The sequence below is a fragment of the Falco cherrug genome, chromosome 4, assembly GCF_023634085.1.
Source record: "Falco cherrug isolate bFalChe1 chromosome 4, bFalChe1.pri, whole genome shotgun sequence".
Taxonomy (NCBI): Eukaryota; Metazoa; Chordata; class Aves; order Falconiformes; family Falconidae; genus Falco; species Falco cherrug.
This window is the reverse complement of record NC_073700.1, coordinates 33,293,941-33,316,152: the sequence shown is the minus strand read 5'-3', so window position 1 is coordinate 33,316,152 and position 22,212 is coordinate 33,293,941. Positions and strand designations below refer to the sequence as shown.

The following is a 22,212-nucleotide window of genomic DNA, read 5'->3' as shown; positions in this document are numbered from 1 at the left end:
TATGCTAGTGGTCATCTATTCATCTTTTGGGGCATTTTCCCCTACCTGCAAGGCAAGTGTCATGATAATTTACCTCAGAGCATCCCCGGAAACATTTGCAAAACGTTTAAGAAATGTTAGGTATCACCTGTACTTGAACACTGCGTTGTAAATTCGAAGTCACTTCAGTATTGCTTGAAAAGCATAGGGAGTGACTCCTTGTGGAGGCAGGGGGCTTGCAGAGTTACCACCTAGCTGCGGAAACAACATTGCGGCCTCCCCGCTCAAACGCGGAGCTCGGTACCAGTATCGACGGGCCCACTGGGAATATCACTGAGGCGGAGGAGCGCGGCCCTGGCCTCGGCCCGCGGGCGCCTCCTCCCCGGCTGCCAGCGCAGCGAGAAGCGGATTTCAGGATCCCAGCGGCTCTCCGGCGCTCCCGGAATGACTTCGCGCCTGCGGAGGTGGCTGGGCCGTGAGGCGAAGGCCCTGGGGCGGGCCGGGCCGCGAGGGGAGGCGACCGGGCCGTGACGGGGGGCGCTGGGGCGGGCCGGGCCGCGAGGGGAGGGCCCTGGGGCGGGCCGGGCCGTGAGGGGAGGCGACCGGGCCGTGACGGGAGGCGCTGGGGCGGGCCGGGCCGTGAGGGGAGGTGGCCGGGCCCCGGTGCCGCCCCTGTGTGCATGCGCGGCGGGGGCGGGCGGGGCTCGTGCGCTGCGGCATCCCGGCGCGAGCCGCCCCGACGTAGGGCGAGGGGTGGCGGCCCCGCCCGCGCCTGGCCGGCGGAGGGCAGCTCCCCGCTGGCGACAGCCGCCGCCGGGCGCGGGGAGGGGGCGGCGGCGGGGCCCGGCGGGGCCGCGGGCGGGTTTATATGGCGGCGGTTCTGTCCGTCCTGGCTGCCAGGCTCTCCCAGTCGGCCGCGGCCAGGTCCTACGGGGTGTTCTGCAAGGGGCTGACCAGGACCCTCCTCATCTTCTTCGACCTGGCCTGGAAGCTCCGCATCAACTTCCCCTACCTCTACATCGTCGCCTCCATGATGCTGAACGTGCGACTGCAGGTGGGCGGCGCGGGGCTGGGGGGGTGTCGGGGCAGGGCCCTTGTCCCGCCTCTTAGTGCGGGGCGGGGGGGCTGGGCTGGCGCTGTCCCCTGAGCAGCGGTGACGCGTCCCCTCCCGGGGCTGGAGGGGCCGCGCTCCCTTGTGTCACCCGGGGGCATGTCGGAGCCCCCTTGCCGCTTTGCCACCTCCAGCGGGCTGCTGTCACCCAGCCTTAAAGGCAGACCATAAACTGCCAGTACGTGCGCTTTGATAGTCCGTTCTCGACACCCTGCGAGGAGTGAAGAAAACCATTCCCTTCATCGGTTTGGTGGTTGGTTGGGTCTTTTTCTAAAGTCAACAATAATTGTAGCAGGGAGAACGTAGTGGTAGTTTTAAATAATAATGTCATTGCATGAAAATGACAGTTCAAATTGAATTTGCATCTCTCCCATCATGAGCCCGTTTCTACAAAACATGGAACTCCTAAAACAGCTCCGACCTAAAGACAGCAGGCACTTTCACCCTTGGTAGGGGTGAAGTTTCACAGGCGCTGTGATGAAACAAAAGCTGTACTTTTAACTGAACTGGCAGCAGCAGCAGGCTGTGGGCCACGACAACAAACATCTGGTCTGGCCACAGATTTGACACTCTTTCTCCTCATAAACATAGCTGCCATGGCAGTTTGGGCATCTGGCTAGTGGCCAAGTGCTGAAAGAGAAGCCTGGTTGCAGTTTGTGACTTGTGAAAGGTAAGTTGAAATAGGAAGAGGTCAAAATGTGGTGTCTCTGTTTTATTTTTGGGACTCGTCCTACAGTTCTGAAGCTTGAAATTGAGCCAGAAGTTGTACACATAGCCGAGTAACCTTGGTGGCTGGGAACGCCTTGCCTTTGCTCGTTATCTGTGTTGCTACATAATAGTTCTCTTGTAAAAACATCAGCTTCTCATTTGACTGCAGTATAGCCAATACCCTCCAACTGCTGGTGCAGCCAGTCTGACCAGTTCCCTTTGGGGACCTGTGTGTGGTACATTGCTGATTTCCAGTGTTGTGTGCCTGATTTCAGCATGGGCTTCAGTTTACAGGGAGATTACTTAAATATCTCCCTTTAATGTTAAGCCTCTAATCGGGTGCAGTCTGCATTTCTATTGGTGAAGGGAAATGGTACTGTTACGCAGCAAATCCTCCTAGCTGCTGTTTGCTGACTCACTTTGATGCCTGTTAGCAAAAGAGAGTTTGTAGCAGACTAAATTGAAACTACAGCAGAAAGTTTCTATTTGGGTGTATTCCTACCCCTTCGGATGTGCTCAAGCAGCCTGTAGGGAGACTTGTCTGTTTGGATTACTGGTACTTTCTGCAGTTGGGTTATTCTTTTTCTTTATGTTATTTTTTTTCTGTATATACTGGGCACCAAGAAACTCAAATATCAGTGTAGTAACTTTCTGCATTCTTTCTCTTTAGGTCCACATTGAGATCCACTGACTTGTGACTTGGTGTGCTGCTTGCACTGTATGCTGCAATTAGAGTCCATTGCACTCTTCTTCAAACTCAGCCTGTCGTGAAACAGCAAAGCTATGCTCATTGTCTCTAGGAGTATGAAGAAAGAAGATTTAAAGCAGAAACAAGTACATGACAGTGGCCCAAATCATCACAAGGCAGCAGCTCACCTGACACACATGCATTCCATGTTGAACAATTCTCAAAATCATAGTAGCAGTTTACAAGAATTATTTTATTTTAACACCAGGAATTGTTCTCTCTTTACTACTATACCTCTGCCTTCTGTTGGCAAGGAAATGCCTCTGAGTTTGAGTGAATCAGCAGGGGGGAACTCGAGTGCAGCTGCTCATTGGAAGGATTCATTTCATCTGCATTTTTCTCCTGGGAAAGACAGTCTTAATGGGGTTTCTCACTGCATCAATAGTATTTCAGTAATGGGCTGGCTGGAGAAAGCTTGTAGTTCTGCTGGAGACTTTAGCCCATGCTGTCCAGGAGACAACTCTGTATGTTTTGCACACTTCTGGCTGGGAAGCTTGCAGTATAATATAACACTGCAGTTTCTGGAATTAGAAATGAGCAGTAGTGAAGAGAATGAATTGCAGCTTGCATTTCTTAAAGAGTTGGAGTTTGGTGGACTTCCTGATCTCGACTCTATTCCAGTTGCCTCACGGAATGAATACTCTATGGGACTCTTAAACAACCAGAAACCATGGTTTTTTCTTTGTTACTTAAACCTTGTATCTTCAGAGCAAACATTTGGATACAAGCAAATGCTTTCAAATATACAATATGTGACTAATCATTTTTACATCATACAGATAGTAATTTCTGTGCTAGCTTTTGCACTAGCAGATCTCTGGTATGCAGTAGTGAAGGTAAAAAAGTACTAAGATTATAATAATTACTATTTTTAACATTAATAGAAAGTTAAATAATGGAGACAAGGTTGCAGTTCAGGTTTTAGTGAGAAGTAGACAACTAAAGTAAAAATTATACTTGTGTAATTGCTAGTAAAACTGGCTGTTGGAAGAATAGGGACTTTTTTTGTAAAGAATATCTGCATCTGGGTGGAGAGAACTGTGTAATCTCAAAACTCTGGGACTTCTGCAGGTCTGCCATTAACACTAGACTAGAACCCAATGTGATAGTTCAGCACAGATCCTTTGTTTTCTCTAGGGTTTGTATTAGTGGAGTAGTTTGGCTACTATTTACAACCATTTCCAATTAAACTGTTTCTTAGAGAACTGAACTCCTGCTCTGAATCCAACAGTAACTAATGTATCAGACCTTAAAACACTTCGAACTGGAAGGCTGTTCAGCAGTGTTTCTTTTCAGGGATGGTACTGCTCTAATTTAAAGGTTATCTCATGAGCTTTATTGAGGTACAACAGACACTATAAACAATTTTCTAAAAGAATGTTTTCTTCCCTTGAAAAAGTTACTGTTATCACTGAAGCACAGTAATAATTTCTGGGCCTGTTGACTTTGGCTTTGGGACAGACTTCTGACAACAGGGTTTGGCAAAGAATGGAGCAAGAATGTTGGAATCGATAAAGCCTGTGAATAAGAATTTGCAGGAATAAGCTCATGTCGGCACTTAGATGGAGAAGCTCATTGTGCAGTAGGTCAAAATTTGAACTTGGTGTCCAAAATTCTCAACATGGGAGCTGGTGGGCTTATGTGCTCTAGGGGTTTACCTAAAGAGGAAGGTATTTATATGGTAAGTTAGGATGTGTTTTCAGCTCACCTTTCACTCTGAGTTAAAATTTAGGACTTAATGCAGAGTGAAGTCATGCCAGTGATTCATGCACCAAGTATCCTTTTTGCTAGCTAGCTTGGTTCATTTTGGAAAGCGAGTAAGTGATGTTGCATTCAGTTTGAACTGAATTCACCTGGAAAGCCAGTAGAGTTTCTAACATGATGTTTAGTTGGGTGTTAGCACATTTGCATGGAGAAGTCCTTGATTATGAAGATGAGATGCTGGTTATCAGTTTTATGGGGAGAAATGTTGGAGTCTCTTAATCTTATTTGAGTGCTGGAAGTAAGATATACTGCTTTTTATGTTAAATCGTATGTTATGTTTTTGTTCCCATTGGCTGGCTATTTCTTCTGGATGTTAGATAAAAATCCATTTCCTTTAATTTAGAAAATAACTTTTTCCCTGGTGTGTACTTTTATTAATTGTTTAACTTCTAGAATTTTGATGATGATTACCTGTCACAAAATTATCAAAAACCTCAAAATAATAATGGATTACATGTTGTAAGTAATTATTTTGACAACAGTTTCCTCTTAAGCCATTCATACTATTCACTGCCATCTCCACTGCTGCAGTTTATCAGCCTTGCAGTGGTATTGACACAAGTGTTTGTGGATCAAGATTGCTGAAGTGATGTAGATCTGAAACCCCAAAACACCCCAAAGACACTTCTGCAAAAGTCTGTGGCTTATTTGAGTTACGGTGTTAGGCTGTTGTCTGCATACAGCTTGACCCAAAAAAACACTTGGCAGAGCTGAGGGTAGAGGAATGAAGCTGGGGAGGGGTTACAGCCCATTTAAGCTGGCTTGATGGCTAAAGAAAACATGGTGCAACTGCATCTTAATCTCTGTAACTAGCTGTACAGGTAAAGAAATATACTTTTCCTGTATGGTGAGCTGCTTTTTTAAAGTTGCACATGAACACAACCCTGCATCCACAACTGAATGCCTGAACTTTACAGATTGGCACAGCTGTATCTGTAGTTGTTACTTGAGACTTTGTTCAGCTAAATGGTTTGACCTGGAAGATTCTCTGCTTGGCAAATCATTTGGTAACCACATATTTAGGGAACTACAGTTACATACAACAAAAACTTGTAGGCGATATTGTCAGGTTAATAGGCAAGAGGAGTAGCTAAAGGCATAAAAGAATTAATCCAGTTTTTAACACCCCTAGTCTTCATGGTGATTTTAAAGGGCGGAAGAAAGAGTGGGACAGGAAACAATAACAAAACATGAAAGAAACCACCTGTAAATTAGAATTTAAATGTGTGTACAGTGGGGTGCCAAGGGCTATCTCTATTGATGACAAGTCTGTGCAGGAGTGGATCTTGGAATGCTGAATCATGCTATGTATCACTGTATGTCCAGTTTTAAGCAAAATTTGCCTTGAGTGGCCTTTAATCACTTACTACAGGATCACTTTAAATAGATAAAATACAGCTAAGCGAAATGATGGATTTTTTGTATATTATATGTAAATTGAACATAAAATATAAAGAATATGTCTTAAGTGAGTGGATTTAATCCATTTTAATGTACTTTGCCTTGGATTTTATTGCTTAAAACCTAAAAGGTAACTTTCTAACTTGAACATTCCTTCTGAAATTCAAATAAAGGATAGTTTGGTATGTTAAAATCTCATGTAATATACTGCACTTTAAACATGGGGAGGCCATAAATTGAAAGCGCTGTTCTTGCACTAATAGAAATGTTTGACTGGTGGCGACAATGCTCAAATGGCTTTTACTGTCTGGGGGGAGAACAGTGAACCAGAAGGATGGGCAATCCTTTGAAACTATGTATAAATCAAATGCTACGCGGTTTAGGCTACTGTTCTCTTCCTACAAATGCTTTGATATTAACTCATCTCAGAAGATGGAAGGTGTCTCAGCTAAAAACCAGTTCGTATGGATTTTCGTGGCTTCAGTAAATCAGGTGTGGAAAGCCTTTCTGAGCAAATGTGCTGTTAGGGCTGAGACTGTCTTGGATGATTATTACAGCATGGAAGAAAAACATTTTTAGTAAGGGACCTTTATACTGAACCAGGAGTTGCCTTTGTATTTCCAGTTCCTCTCTCATTTTGCTCCTCCTGTTGATGTTGGAAAGAGGTGTCTCAAAGCAATATGTCAGGGTTCTACTCACGCTTTCTAAAATTTCCTTGATCCGTATCCAGACCCTTCCTGTGCTACATAGCGAAGAGTTCTATTTCTGCTATTAGAAAAGGAATTAAGTAAGAAAATATTCAATATTTAGAGAATTGCCTAGTAGTTTCCCTTAAATGTACACTTGAGTGGAAATTTACTATATGGTGTACTGCTTTGAAAAAGAAAATATACTTTTAAATGTATGTGTGCAGACCTCTGCATGTAGATAGAAAGTGGTTTATCACAGTATAATGTTGGAATGCTTTTGCAAATGCGTATTTACTTTCTGACATTACAATGCAAAATGCAGTAGAGATGGTGTTGTACTTCTCTGTGATATTAGCTAGTGCAATCTTGGAAACTGTGTGTTTGCATCATCATGCACCATGAGACAGTTTTACATGTAGACTTTTTTTAGCCTTTTGCTTTTTCAGTGTTGGACTGTTGGGGTTTTTCTTGTTATTTTATCGTTTTGTTTTGTTTGGGATTTGGTGTTTTTGTTTGTTGGGGTTTTTTTGGTGTTGGTTTTTTAGAACTGTAAAGACTGCACTTTCTTAAACTTTGCCAGAGTTCGCTTTCTTTCTCCTTTTCTTCTCCATCGCCCCTCCTTATAGGTATACACACTTAATTTTTGGAAGAAGCAAGCTTTTACATACTCTCCTGATAATACCATCTTATTGTAGAGTTGTTCCTTTTGGTTTTATGGCCTGGTCTTACCTGTATTTTCCTTCTCTTTGCCATCATTTCTCAGCATGAGCATATGCTGATACTATATTCCATTTCAGAAACTCTCCCCTGTAATTATGCATAACAAATTGACAAAAACCAAGTAGAGATGTGAGCATCCATAGTCTGCCATCAGGGTGTATGACAAGCGGTATATCTGACAGAGCAACAGGTAGTCAATGTGACATTATTTCTGCTTCTCCCCTTCAAAACAGGTGCTCTGATTAAAATCCAATATTTAATTCCAATTTGTAGTACCTCTGTCAGCTGAGAATAGCAGCTAGAATTCGGGGCTTATCAAACACTGAGGTCAAAACTTACAGGTACCCCAGCTTCAATACTCCTTAGGTTTTTAAGTTATTAGTATAACTTTGAAAAATTCACATGGATGTACTTTTGACATTTTGAAATACTCCCCCCCCCCCAAGAGTGCATAGAATGAAATGTGTTCTGACATTTGTTTCTGTGATGCATAGTCAAAAACTGGGGGGGAACTTTCTAGGATTTTTAAAAATACTGGCGATGAATCCCCTTTCAATATTTCAGCCTTCAAAGCCTCTAACCTTCAAGGAAGATCTGCATTTGGTAGAATTTTCAAATAAACAAATTCTTGCCTATGAAAACACTAATATTTATGATCAGCTCACGTATACTTAAATACAAGGACTTGGTTATCAATCTGCTGACAGTGTGACAGCAAGAGTAATACAGAAGTGCTAGAATAATGATATCCTTTACCACCCTGCACTAAGTAAATCCTGTTGGTGTGTATTTTGAAATTAATCCTATATTGCATTCCAAAATCTCAGTTATTGTAGTCTTTTTGGAATTGGTGATACAAGATTCAGGCCAAGTAGATGCCTATTTCATTGTTAATGATTAAATAAATTTAGAAGCGACAACATTTTAGAAAACAGCCAGAGGGACTTCCAGAAAGAAAATCTGTTTTGAAAAGAGCCAGTTTATTTAGATATTTAAGATCTCAATATATGTTTGCAAATCTCTTTTCTTCCTTATTTGTGGAAGATCTGTATAAACCTGTAGCAAAATGGTTAAAACCCCAACTTGTAAAAGTATTGTTGTTCTTTAATTTTCTGTTTGTAGTCAATTTTACCTGTTATCACATATAAAAGTACCTAGATGTAATTTAAGCTTTTGTTCTTAAAAGTAGGTATATTTAATGCTTAGTGCCTGATCCATCACTTCGAGTGTACCATGAACTTCCTTGAAAATGGGTTCTGCTACCTGCTGGTGACTAACACCAATTTTAAATGCTGACACTTAATGCATCCTGTAAACTGTGCTAATATCCACACAGAACAACTGTAGTCTATGGCCTTGGTCTTTGGCCCTGATTTTTTTTTTTATTATTATTGCATTGTGGGAGATGGAGAAGGCTGGTGCAAACCATTTTTGTTTGTTCCAGAGAAAGATGTTTACAACTTAGTACGAATTTTAGAAATTTATTGTAACACTTTTTAATTTGTGAGATGAGTTTCCGTAGTAAACTTGAAACCCATTGTCCTAATGAGGTCAATACAGACTTTTTGAATAATATAGAGTGCTATTTAAGCTTCCAGAAGCTGTTGATTGTGATGCTGCTCACTTTACCACAGGAGGGAGTTAAACATCAGTCTTTTAAATATTTTCAGTTACAGCATTGTTTTTTCTTAGTACAGTGCATTTCAGTTCATAAATACGCTGACTTTGACTTGTCTTACGGATTTTCACTGCAAATAGGCTAATGTACAAAATCAATACGCAGTGGTAATGTATTGTAACTGTTTACAATTGAACTCTTGAGTACCAATTGATGGGTTTTATCAAGCTATTTAAAAAAAAAAAGAAATAAAAATCTTTCTAAAAATTATCTTCTGTCTGTGCTTAACCAAAGAGCTAGTTTTGGTGCTGCTTATTCCAATTTTTCACTGTATAAATTGTACAGATGTACTTAAAGAGATCATGTTTCTGACAACACAGTCAGACAGCGAGTGCTCTTTCAGAGATGCAATTTGAGAGATGTGTTTTACTGAACACCAAACAAATTTAAAACCTGTGTGAGAAGAGCTAAATGCTTTATATTTGGCCTTGGAAACTTGGTATCTGAGGTCTAGGCTAGCTTAATCACATTAAGCCACCAATATTCATTCATTGGCATCCTTTGCAAGCTTTTCTTTTTGTGACACACCATAACAGCCAGTTATGTTCAATCTAGTCCCAAGGTATTTCCTAAATAACTAGCTCTAATCTTGCAACATGGTTTGCTTTCCCCTTCTAACTGAAACTATGCTAAATATGTAGAATGGCCATAGCAACTCTCTTGCAAAGTCAGGATAACATTGCTGGATGTTTCTTTTCAGGGTTAAAATCACCTTGGTATTAACAGATATGTCACACCTTTTTGCTGATTAAAATATTCACATTAAAGGAGTGGAATAAACATGTATCACCTGCTTAATGCAGAGTAATTAAAAAAAAACTAACAGGAAACCACTCACTTTTCAGCTCTCTCTTCACAAAGTTGGTATCAATGACTTTTTGATTCTAGACTCAAAAGACATAATTAACTTAGTTTTTGTTTGATTTCAGGGTTCCTTGGTGCCACAAGTGATACTTTTTGATGAAGTATGTTGTTGTTATGTGGTCTATTTATTCTGAAAAGAAATGTTATTGACAACCCTGAAAAAATGGCTGATACCTTGAGTACAAAATTAACGTGTAGTGTTTTTCTTAATCATGAATGCAGAAAGCGTATTTTCATTTAAAGCATGCATTTAAACATAAAAAAGGAAGGAGGAGGCAGAGAAAAGTGACTGTAATCATCTAAAGATCTGTGAAGTTTTAGCAGATGGTTAGACATCCACAGTTAAGAAAGGGCTATCAGTGCGCTCTCTGCTTCACTGTAGATTCCTCATTGCTTCTGGAATTTGCAGTACGCAATGAAGTAAGTTTCTAACCTCTTTGGCTGCCCATGATCTTCCAGCTACCTCGCTGATGTGATCTGGCCTTAATTACTCATGTTGTCATCACTTTCAGCTGGTTTACCTGTAGTTTTATATATATTTATATAAATAGGCGTGATACCTGCAGTACATGGGGAACTTCAAGGAACTCCAAAAACTTTTGCAAATAAACTCAGGAACAAACATGCTACCACGTGCATATCCAGATCTCTTCCTGTTAAGCTTTGAAGTGTTTTGAAGTCAGATTCCAGTTGGTGGCCTACTATGCTACTTTGTGGTAGTCCGTCTTTGTTCATCTCCTAAGTACAGAACTCTGCAAAAGCAGCTTCTCTGTACAGGAGCCCAGATTTCCTGTACGCAAGTAAGAGATTGCCAGAAGAACCTTTTAGCAATTTAGACCCATCACAATATTTACCTCTTCAGTATGTTTCTTGGCTCTTCCCTATTCTGGCAGATATGATAGCAGCTTAAAATTGAAAGGAAAAACCCCACCAAAATCTCAAACCAAATACAAATACCAGATTCTGCTGAAGATACTCACATTTCTTAAAGAGATGATTTTTAAAAAGTGGATGGAGTCCTTTACCTTCCATTAAAAAAAGAAAATATTGGATAGGCGGCTTGTTATCAAGAACTGCAGTGTGCTTTTAAGTCTTTTCAGCTTTAGAAGTGCTATGTCTACTATAACAAATATTTTCTAGACATATCAACATACTTCTTTAGTTATCTTTAACCTCATAGTTCAAAGAAAGGAGAGGGGAAAAAAAGCAACAACCAAACCCAAACACATTTTGGAATTCTTTCAAGTATTATGTATTGTTGAAAGTATCCCCAAGGGCAGAGGACCAAAACGAACACAGAAGTCAAATGCTCACTTCTTGCTTGTTGAACAAAAAGCCAGCACCAATGACAAGCAGGACGTTTTTGATGCTCTTTTTTTGGGCCTAGAGGCTGGAGCCCTTAATCACTTTAGCTGGAAGTTACTCACAAATAACCCTTCTGAGCTCAGTAATCCTGTCTTGCTTCATATAATAAAAACAGTCTACAGCAGAGATTCCTAAATTGCCTGTCAGATTTTAGCCTTGCATTCCAAGTATTGTGCACTGCCTGCAAGCACGTATGACCTGCTCCCGAGTTAGAATAATTAAGTTTCCAATTTCTGGTCTTTGCTCCCCTCCTTTGATATAAAAGCATTTAAGATTAAAAAAAACCAAACCCAACAACAAAAAATTATGTTACTGTATAGCACCTTTCTAAGAGCTTGCCTGTACACCTTGTGGTGTGTGTCATTTTAGGTCAGGTTTGTAGATGCTGAATTTTCTATCAGGCTGAAAATCAGCCTACCACAAAAACTAGACTTACTCGTCAAGACAGAATAAAAATTCAAACCTTTTGCAAAGTTGGACAGCCTTCTTTTATCTTCTGTTCACTCTAGCTGCTTTCTGAGTGAGAACATCTGTACAGACTACAGCAGGTTTCAAGTCCTTCGATTTGCTGTATGGTGTGTGTTCCCAACAATCTGTTAGTTAAAATAAAAGCTGTCTGGTCTGTGTTGTCACTGTCAGACATAATTTACAGAGCTCTGTCTCACATTTTCTTTCTGGTTTACAATCATTCCTTTCCAGCTGATAAGTGTATCTTCTGATTTCTTTCTATGTAGCTAAACTACTTACTTGCCAGTGCCAGCAAGCAAGAAGTCTGTAGAGATTTTCATTGCTGGATGTTTTGTTATGGTCAGTTCATCAACCTTCTTCACTACGTGCTCAATTTACAGTTAATTTTAATATATTTTCATAAAGTATTCATAAGGCATTGTAGCTGTTCCTGAATGGATGATTTAGCAGTTTCTCTTTCCTCACATAGGAAGTGTTTTTCCTGAAGGCCCCTATTGAAACAGCATTATTCAAATGTTTGATTCAATTTTCTATATTGCAATTGTTACTTTAGTTACCATAAAATAATGCTTTTATTTGTGAAAATACCTCAGGTAAATCTTTTTACTCACATGTGCCTGTTAAATTCAGCAGCTGATCTGCCTGGGAGGGAACTGCACTTCTGCCTCCTAGCAGGTACTCTGGCTGTGATAGATAATGACATCGACAAGCTGACTCTTCTCAACCTAACATAGAAAACCTAAGAGGCAGGGAATAAATTCAAGGAGAAAAAACAAAAGACTAACCAAGAAAAAAAAAGTGCTTTGAACATTTTCCGGTCATTTTGCCGGAAACATGGGAAGAGATGATGTGAATCACAACTTCAGGCAAGACAGATAGGATCTGATTTTCATTTGTAACAGGAACTCTGTCAAATAGTTCAAATCCCACGGAGGGGGTGGGGTTAAATAAGGACTGAGAATGGGCTCAGAGGAAATGAAAAAGCACGGATATTTTACATTCATATTATGGAAAAGGAAAATGACAATTTTACTGTTTTCCCCCAGAGTTATTTCTGTTGTCCTTCCAGCCTGTATACACCTTACAGTAACGCACAACTAGAAGGTGAAATAGTCCCGTAAAGACGTGGAGAAAGGAAGCAAGGTTTTTGTGTGGGTTTTTTTTTCCATTTCAGAAAGTGTAATAAGAAAAGAAATCTGATAGTAGGATTCATCTGTTTAAGTAACTTAAAGTGGTTTTAGTAGGACAAATCACAGCTTCAATCCTGTAATCCAATCACACAAGATCAGTACTGATGTCCAGCCTGGTCAACTTAATCAGAGCTCTGTAAGCATGAAGATCTCCCTATCTGAATGAAACTACAAGGTCTGGACTTGTGTGTTTAAGGGGAATATCCTTAAGTTTAGGACAGGTTAAATGTCCAGGCCTGTTGACAGTACAGCCAATATATTGTCAACAGCCAATTATCCTAGCAATTCAAATGGAGACAATACCATGTTCCTGAAATGCTCTGAAATTCATTGCATACTTTCCAAATACAGTACTCCTCATAGAAAACCAATCTTAAAATATATGTGTATTATTTTGAAACAAAGAGTCAGCATTTACCAAGTGAGAGCTATAAAAATAAAATACACAATGTCCACAGTTAGAGCATATTGGATGGTCTTCTCAAACAGAGAAAACTCCTAGGAATTCCAGTTTATAAAATGGTATAATTTGCTACTTTATAAACTGATAACAGATTTTGCTAAGAATTTTTACATAGCTTTAGTCACTTCTTTTTTAATCTTGGATATTCTCATATGAACTGCACAAAGTCATTGTTAACAAAGTTATTACAGCTTATGTGAAGTAAGTATTACTTTGTTTTGGGTTTTTTTCCCCTGAAGTATTAAATGTTAATTTTTTTGTTTCTCCACTACACTTTGCTCACCTGTGATCTGCTGGCTCTTTCATTACTTTGTTTAGTTCAGCTGCTTGATGTAGGTGCTGCAGTTAAAGAAATAAAGTTTAGTATTTTTATCTACTACTAATGATCAAGAAAATATACTGGGCTATCTTCTTAAAACGGTGAGTTAATGAAGTCACACAATTTACATTAATTAGAAAGTCCTTACAATAAATTAGGCTGTTACAAGAAATGGGTATAAAAAAATATTTTCAGAGGTCTTTTTCTTTTCACAGTTTAAATCACAACAAATTATTTCAAATTGATCTGACAAACATTGTTATGTTGTAGTAATTTCTTATTACAGTAAGGAAGAATCCATAGTCAGTTTCTCCCAGTTATTCTAAAGGGCGTTGTGACTGACACACACATCAGCATAGTAGTAACAGAGTGTCTCCTTGTAATTTCCACTTACAACAGAAGACACCCCAACTAACATTGAACTAAATTCAATAATTCAGTGAGATTTTACATGACATTTTTTAAATTTGCTGTTATTACCGGTGGCTTTATCAAAGAAGTACTACAGAAGTGTTAAACAATTGCTGATTGTTAGCAGAAGGGGAGGAAAAATTATTTTAATGAGGCAGACTCCAAACTCAGGTGGAGTCTGCATCTAAACTTCTGCTAATGGGCTCTGTAAGGACATAAAAAAGGAGTTTCCATTATTCAACCAATTATTGAACATGAGTGGACATGCCTCTGTTCAAAACTGGACTGAAACCGATGCAGTATATCCACACCAACTTTGTAGCAGCATTCAGAGAATCTCTTGCTCATCATACTCCCAGCATACCTCTGACCCTGTGATCTAGAGATAAAATACCATTTCATTAACATAAAATATGAAATTGTAGTTTTCTGACTGCATGTATATAACCATACAAAAATATTTACATATAAACATAGACATGCATGAATATCTTTGCTTGTTTAGCTCAAGGATAAATTTCTGCTTAAGTACTTTCCATAAATGATAAAATGTCCAGTAGCAAAGAATGGAAATGCATCCCCAAGAGCTACACGAAGCATGGTAAAAGCATACCTTTCTTTTCTGTTGGATTATTCTAAAATTAATATGGATCTTCCAAAGTCCCAGTGTGATAAAGATACTGCCTTACTCATTCCTATTGCCTACGGTCAGCATTCTGGAAGAACATCTTTAATTGATTAGCAGTTTAGATTTCTGAGAAGACTGCCTTATCTGCATTTATCTGTCATTACTTGCAGTTTCATAAACTAATAGAAACAATATTATCTCCTTTCTAATAGTTTCAAGAGAGCTTTTCATTATTTTAGCTGAAGAATTTGAAGAATAATTTATCTTTTTTTAACTCATATCTGTATATCTCAGCTTTACTAGAACAGAATGAAATACAACATTTATAGAAAGGAAAGCTTTGTACAAGTTATGCAGCAAGTCCAGACCATTTCAGGAAAAAGCAGCAGCTAGAAAAAGAACTGCCAGGCTACTGTTCTTCATAAAGAATGAATCTGGAAATTCTGCAGAAGCAATCAGGGCACCGAAGATTCAAATATAAGAAATGCCTAAAAATACTTCATGGAATAATTTAATCTATGAGGGAGATTAACGATTCTTGTCAACAAAAGTTCAAAAAGGTTTTCACTGTGAGAGAGAGAGAGATTATTTAAGAATATAAATAGGACTCAGATAACAGTCTATTTATCTTGCAAATGTGATGAAGATGTTGAAAAAATTATCTGTTTGTTTTAATTGAAGTTATCTGCCATCTCGTTTTTCAGGTTTGCAGCCCTCCATACATGCTAAGTTCTGGAAAAGCCTTACAGGTGGGAATAAAGAGCAAGGTCATGATTTTGTTAGTCATGATAATTTAGCTGTGCTTATTCTCCATCTTCTAGTGAAACGGCTTCTCTTATAGCTGGAATACCAGAATGCAGGCCTTATCAGGCCAGAGAGGAGAAAACACCCTTGCAGAAAAGAAGTCACTTGTTCTCAGCTGGTACAATAACTGAACTAAATACCCGAGATTCTCATGCATTTGAAGTGTTCTCAGTCAACAGAAGATCTAAAAAACTTTTATGTGAAAGTCTTTCAGGTATAAATGTACTGTTATTTCCTAAAGCTTTTGATTTTTCCCCACAAACATATAAGGAAATGGAGAAGATACTAGGTTAAAAAAAATAATTCTTTATCTAGTGTGAAAATGCTGAGCAGTACACATTTACTTGAGTAGCTTTATGGATTAAAATTGTGCAGTAGCTATATTAAATATGTGAATCATTTTTTCTATAAAACATGCTTTAATAGTGGTGCTAATTTGAAAGCAAATCTTCCACTTTCAAAATGTTTCTTCACCATCTTTATTTAATTTTGGATATTTGGAAATTTTCTACATTCTGCTGAATGGCATACCTGATCTAGACACCTTTAAAGGAGAGCTTGCATCTGTACAACTGAGATTGCTGGAAACTGAAAATATAACGAAGCTTTTAAAGACACACATAAAAAAAGGAAACAAAAATTATCTAATTGATTTACTTTGTAGGACATTAGTTTTCCAAATGTGTCTATTGTATTTTGTACACTAAGTAAATATTTTTTTTTACATTACATTGCTTGTTTTATCTGAAGCATGGCAATTTGCCAACCTTAGCTTTTAGTGATAAATTCTGCTATACCAAGAAAAAATTTTTATATCTGAGGCCACTTCCTTCTGCTATTTTATCATCTTCCTGGTTTTGTCCATTTTCAATAAATGCCTTTGTATTTTCACATCTTTATAAGCATGTATACACAGATCCTTTCCTCTGTATTAAAACTGATAGTTGCATGTTGGTAACGATCAAAAAGACATAGACTGTTGACTTCAATTTCACCGCACTAATATACTATATGGATGCTCTTATATTACAGGATTAAAACATTTTATTTAACATACTGATATTAAAAGTATTTCCTGAATTTTGGAGTGAGGTAGGGAGGCAGGTGTTAATGTTTCATAAGAAGGTCTTAAAATGGCAATAATCTCTGGATTCAGCTATATTTGAGTACTACAGATTGACACATGGAGGCTGGGTTCTCACAGTGAAAATGCATTATTTTAAGGCATCTCAAATTTAAGCATATTGAAATTTAAAATTAAAAAGAAATTATGGTGGAGGCCAAACATCTCTCCCTTATCTGTCCCAAGAGGTTGAATATTTCTGCCCGAGGAGAAAAATTTGGAAAACTCAGCAGTAAGGAGAAGCCACAGAGATCCTTGCACACACAGTGGAACCCAAAAAAACTAGAGGGAAAGGAGAACTGAATTAGGGTTGGTCAGGGGAGAAGAATGAGATCAGAGGGAAAAAGTTAAAGTTGCAATGCAGCAAACTGGAGAAAAGCTTTTGGAACTTAGAAGAAAGAGAAGCTGTCCCTGATGTCACTGCCCATTTTAGCAGTCTGTCATGAATTCCTCTTTCCCACAAAAAAGTTACTAAGGATGTAAGCTGCAAATCATCATGTACTAATCTTTTTATGAAGATTAATTTGTTGTTGTTCTGCAGACTTATTGTTCTTTTACAATTATATTAATAGTCTAAAAATAATAAGGGCAGTTCTATCAGACAAACTACAAATTTGTTTCTTAAGAATGATTATTTTATACTGCAATGATTGAGATCGCAGAAATCCTTTTCTGACCTCAGAGGTATTAGGTACCAAATTAATCCTTCATGTAACTGCACTGAGGTAAATGGAGTTACATAAGGATTTAATTTGACCTGTCTCTTCCATTTCCTTGGAAAAATTCTTTGTTTTAGTGCTTGCCAAGTTTTAGCTTTGAGTCTCCCTTGCTTAACATCTTCTTGTACTTAAGAGACAGTTTTTCTTTCTTTAAGACTATAAAGAGAAATACAGCAGGAGAAAGACAATTAAGGTGAAGATCTGCTTTTTAAATTGAAAGTACACTTCGATTATGGTAAGAAAATACCAAATCCTTTTTGTTTTCGTATAGAAGCATATGGGATTATCCCTACATCCATGAGGATATGAAAGGAATAAAACCAGTACGTATAGCCGTGACAGGGAAATTATTTAAGGGACCTTTTTCTTTCTCAAAAACAGGGACCTTTCTTGGTTAGAGACAGCAAGAATTTAAAATATATGTCACCTTTTAATGAAGAGTCACCTCCCCTTTTCAACTGTACTCAACAGGAGCTATGTAACCAGAAACAACCCACATGAGAAGCTGAAGGCATACCCTCACCAGTATACAACTGCAATTTCATGACACAACAAATGTAGTTTTTGGATGGTGACATGGCATAAAATTCTCTGTACAAGTTCAACCCACCAGTACAAAGTTATTTAAAAAACAAAACCCTCATGAAACAAGGAATGGAGAGCTGTTTACTCCCAATGACTTTATGTTAAGAGTTGGTATCATCTGTCTTCTGCTGCCTGTATAAAGCCCAGTATAAAGCTTGGTCTAAACACTGTACATCATGGCTGGCTAATCTTGATAGGAATGCAATTACATGCTCATCTTTGATCTTGATCAATTTATTACCATTAGATGATCTAATAATGCACAGATCAGACATTAACAGGCACAAAACTCTGACTATAGGCACAGTTTGTGAAGGGCTTGAGCATGAGGGGTAAGAAAGTGAAACTGATGGAGAGTCTGTGCTTCAGAGTAAGGTTGGAATTAGACAGGGATATTGTCCCCACTGACAAAGTAACTATCCAGCAGCCTGCCTTCCCTCTTTCCACACCATCTGTGTGTCACAGTCTACCAATGCTGCAATTGTGCCAACACGACTGTTTGTGGGACCAGAGTGTGAACTTAATAAATGGAATAATTCTGGTCTAACATTATTATAGACAGAATTTTAAAAATCTAGATTGACTGATCTCACTTACAGCATGGCTTCACAAACAGTTGCATGAACAGCTGAGAGGGCACTAAAAGTCACAATCATTACTTGCCAGTTCCTGCTCCTGTCTAAATTTATGGTTCCATATTTATTAAACCCAGGTTTGTGCACTGCTGACTAGCCAGCAGCAAGATTTGAGCCAGCTCACGTGGAGATATGCAATTGCATTTCAGACGCGCACTGGTGAATCGACATGAGCACCTGGTCTAACCCTTCTAACACTGTATGTCATGAGTGAGTCCAGCTTGTCACTTGGCTGCCGTATGGACCATGGGATGCCAGCACTGTTACACTGTGGAGTTAAGGCTTCACTGGGTGAGGAGGAGGAAGGAAGTGTGGGGGCCTCCCCTGTTATCAGCACTACTACAATAAATCCTTCGACTGCTGCTACATGCTAAAGCAGGACTCTTGTACGGTCTGCAGCCCAGCTACAGCTCCCAGTGTAGGATGAATTAGGAATTTCAAATTCCCAGGCCTTGCTGAGACTGGAGAGTCCTATGTGATAACACATTTAACCATCTCAGGCTGGAGTTAGCCAGCAAAGGTGAATTCACAGACTGTGGCTACTTCTCAGGGCGGGAACAGAGTCTGGTCTTAATCAGTGCACTCTCCTTTGAGAATTACTTTACATCAAGTTCTTTCACTTTCCTGAGATAGAAGAACCCTCTCCAACTTCATGCAAAATTCCACTCACAATCTGCCTCAGCCCATGTCCTTTGAATGCAAGTCCTCTTTTTCTGTTATTTTAGGCACAGCTTTCATGCTATAAAGCATCCTGTTTGTGTCTAGTACTATGCATAATTGATACAGGTAGAACAAGTTCTAATGCAAAGCATATTTCAGATCATAAGCAGTACAAAGCTGGTGGACCTCCACAATCTTTAATGCATTTGGTTTTCCTCACTGGGACATTCTGGTGTTCTTTACTCAATGACTCGCCACTGCCCCTATCAGTATTACACAATGGAAACAAGCAGTGACCTCCAAAACCAGTAATATTTGATGCTAATTTGATTAAGCTCATTTGGAAGTCTTAAAAAAAACTCCACAACCTCAACACATGTCAAGAACTGGAATAAAAAAAAATAAGCTGCAAATAAAGTTCAGGATATGATTTAAAAGTTCACCTGGAGAAAAAAACCATGCAAAATTCTTAAAAGCCTCTTTTAATTTTGAGGGTTTTTACTATTTTTAAGGGAACAAGCTTCCTACCCATACAAAAAAGCACCATTCATAAAAGATGTTTGACTTGCTAAGCTTCAGCTTTTATGTTCCCCAAAGCAATATAAAATACTTGCATGTATTTTTTTTTTATTAAATGAAAGATGCAAGCACTTTTGAAACCATTAAGACAACCAGCAAACAGGATTTTCTGTAAATGTGTTTTTCCAGCTGAGACAAATATGATATGTGTGACAGCATAAGAAACAATACATGGCTAAAACCCGTCTGCCAGACAGAGGAAGTCAAGGAGTTTGCCTTAGGGGTTTAAGAATACCAGCTTATTCAAGTACTGATAAATAAAAAAAAAAAGGGAGGGGGTAGAAAAAAACCACATCACGATGGACTAAGACTTTCCTGCCTGGAAACTATTAGGCAATGCTTCTTAAAAAATAAAAATTGTTTGATCATCCAGATTTGAAACAAAAGCATTCTTTAATACAATGGCTTGAGTATTGGTGACTGATTCTATCAACAAGATACTGTCTTAGGAAATGTAACACTTGCACCATTTTTCTAAAAATGTGAGCATCTATGTGAGGAAACAGTAAAATAACCAAATAGTTCTAGTTACAAAATGTTGTACAACATCTGTATTCTTTAAGATGTATCTATATTCTTTGAGATATAGCTATATTCTTTAAGACATATCTACATTATTTAAGAATGTATTCTTAAGACTATACAGATGTTAGTGCATTTAAGATTAACAGCACTCCTTAAGGGTAACTATAAAATCCTTCTTACCAAATCTAACAGAAGTCACAATACGCCAGACTGGGAAATTAATGATGTCTTGACTGAACAAATAAAATGGGAACACCTGCATGCTGGATGACTACCTCCTTATAAGATTTCAAAGATTCTTTCTTCTTTCCGACAGTAAGGTGCATTATTCCATCTCTGTATCTGATACCGAGGTCTAGCTAGTCTGATGGCACAACGGCAGTTTACCTCTTTCCGCTTTGAGAAAAATTCAGAATTTTATTTCTTGCCTTTGAATACAATGTTACTATCTATTTTCCAATTACTGTTCACGTAATGAACACCATCATAGTTCATGCTTTTGATTAGAAATAAAAATTTACAAAATCTATCATCATAAAATGGTTACATCACTTAAACATTTACATTACTGAAAGAGGGAACTTACCAAAGTAAGATTAAGCTTATTTCTTTCTAAAACTGAAGAGGAATAATGAAGATGTTTTTTTCAGAATTTCCATTAACTTCCAATAAAGAGCAATCCAGAAAAAAGGGAATCCATTCTGGCCGAGGAAAGGATGTGATAATCAGTGGGCTTTCCTACTCCTGAATTCTTTGATTGTTAAAAAATAAAATTAAAAAAGGGAGGTGTTAAGGGTAATTTTCATTTTCATTCACTATTGCTTGGCATCTGGTTCAAACTGAAATGCATAGAAATGGCTTATTATTTTATGAGCTTTTAAGACTGCAAAAATTGATGTAAGGAATTCAGTTGTCTTCACTGACTCTCTGTGTAGGAACAAACGTTGTAACAGATGTGCTCCTAACCCCGTAAAATGAAAAATGACATGATAAATTACTACTTAGTAGAAACAGAATCAAAACAGATAACAGATACTAAACCATCCAAAGAGGGAAAAGAAAAAAGTGTATTACCTGAAAATTCAGCAAATAACCAGATTTATCATTAAGGAACCAACCCTGCCAACAGCAGTTTTTTGAGAGAACCCAATCTTCCCCTAAAAATAATTTCAACAGACCAGCTATTAGACTACTATTTACACAAATGACAGACTATGAAGTTCTTCCAAGACAGAAGATTAGACTTGTGGATTTAAAACTGGCAAACCACACTTGCGGTAAAAATAGAGCTTCGACTACAGAAGGGAGTGCAAGAAAGAAAAAAGAGATCAAGCAATTTTTAGAAAACTGTTGATTGAAATGCTTATTAATACGGAGAGAAGAACAAAACTCATATATATTTCAAACAAGAGAATGATCAAAGCTCCAGAAAACAAAGCAGATGCAAGAGAATTATTCACATCACTAAGAATAGTTTACTGGAGTGTATCCTAAAATTTGCCGATATCGTAACCTGTCTTGCTACCTGGCATTTTTGTGGGTAAGGAACTACCCGATATTAAATTATAGTGGCATTGTTACTGTTGAATTACCAAGAACTATAAAATAGTTCTGCTATGGCAGAACTACTATAGCTACGATGTAGAACTCTGACTGTAATTCTTTATAGTTGATTTTGTACATTTTCAAAAAAGTCTTTTCCTGACCTAGTTAGGTTTATATCCAGACATAAGACATTTTATACACAGGAAAATGAGACAAGGTAAAAGGTTTGATCTTAAAAGTTTCTATGACACATCTCACCTGAAGATTTAACAGCTTTGTCCAGTAAGCACCTTGTACTCAGAATTAACAGTTTTATGCCTAGAACACTTGTAGGATCAGGTCCATGCAAAAGCAAGCCTATTTACAATACACACAGTATGTATGAAAATTTCAAGTTTTAAGGAGTATCTGTCACCACTTCAGAGACAGGCAGCCTTGAAGAATACACTAGAATTTCAATACTCTTTTGTACTATGTATCATTACCAAGTCATCCTACTAAAACAGGACTGGAAAGAACAGATTCTCCAGA

The 22,212-nt window shown here is 38.4% G+C and overlaps 1 protein-coding gene and 1 long non-coding RNA gene across 2 annotated transcripts; one reads left to right on the top strand and one right to left on the bottom strand.

The window, feature by feature from the left end:
• The first annotated feature begins 661 nt into the window (after window positions 1–661).
• LOC114016750 (small integral membrane protein 10-like protein 2A) lies at window positions 662–5,904 on the top strand. Its single transcript, XM_055706754.1, has 2 exons — window positions 662–1,033; window positions 2,469–5,904. The coding sequence occupies exons 1-2, from the start codon at window positions 848–850 to the stop codon at window positions 2,487–2,489; spliced, it is 207 nt and encodes a 68-aa protein (XP_055562729.1). The 5' UTR covers window positions 662–847; the 3' UTR covers window positions 2,490–5,904.
• Window positions 2,719–20,716, bottom strand: LOC114016749 (uncharacterized). Its single transcript, XR_003561401.1, has 3 exons — window positions 20,317–20,716; window positions 13,432–17,685; window positions 2,719–3,067 (listed from the first exon to the last, which is right to left on the bottom strand). It is a non-coding gene; the product is annotated as an uncharacterized LOC114016749 (long non-coding RNA).
• Between the last annotated feature and the right edge of the window lie 1,496 nt (window positions 20,717–22,212).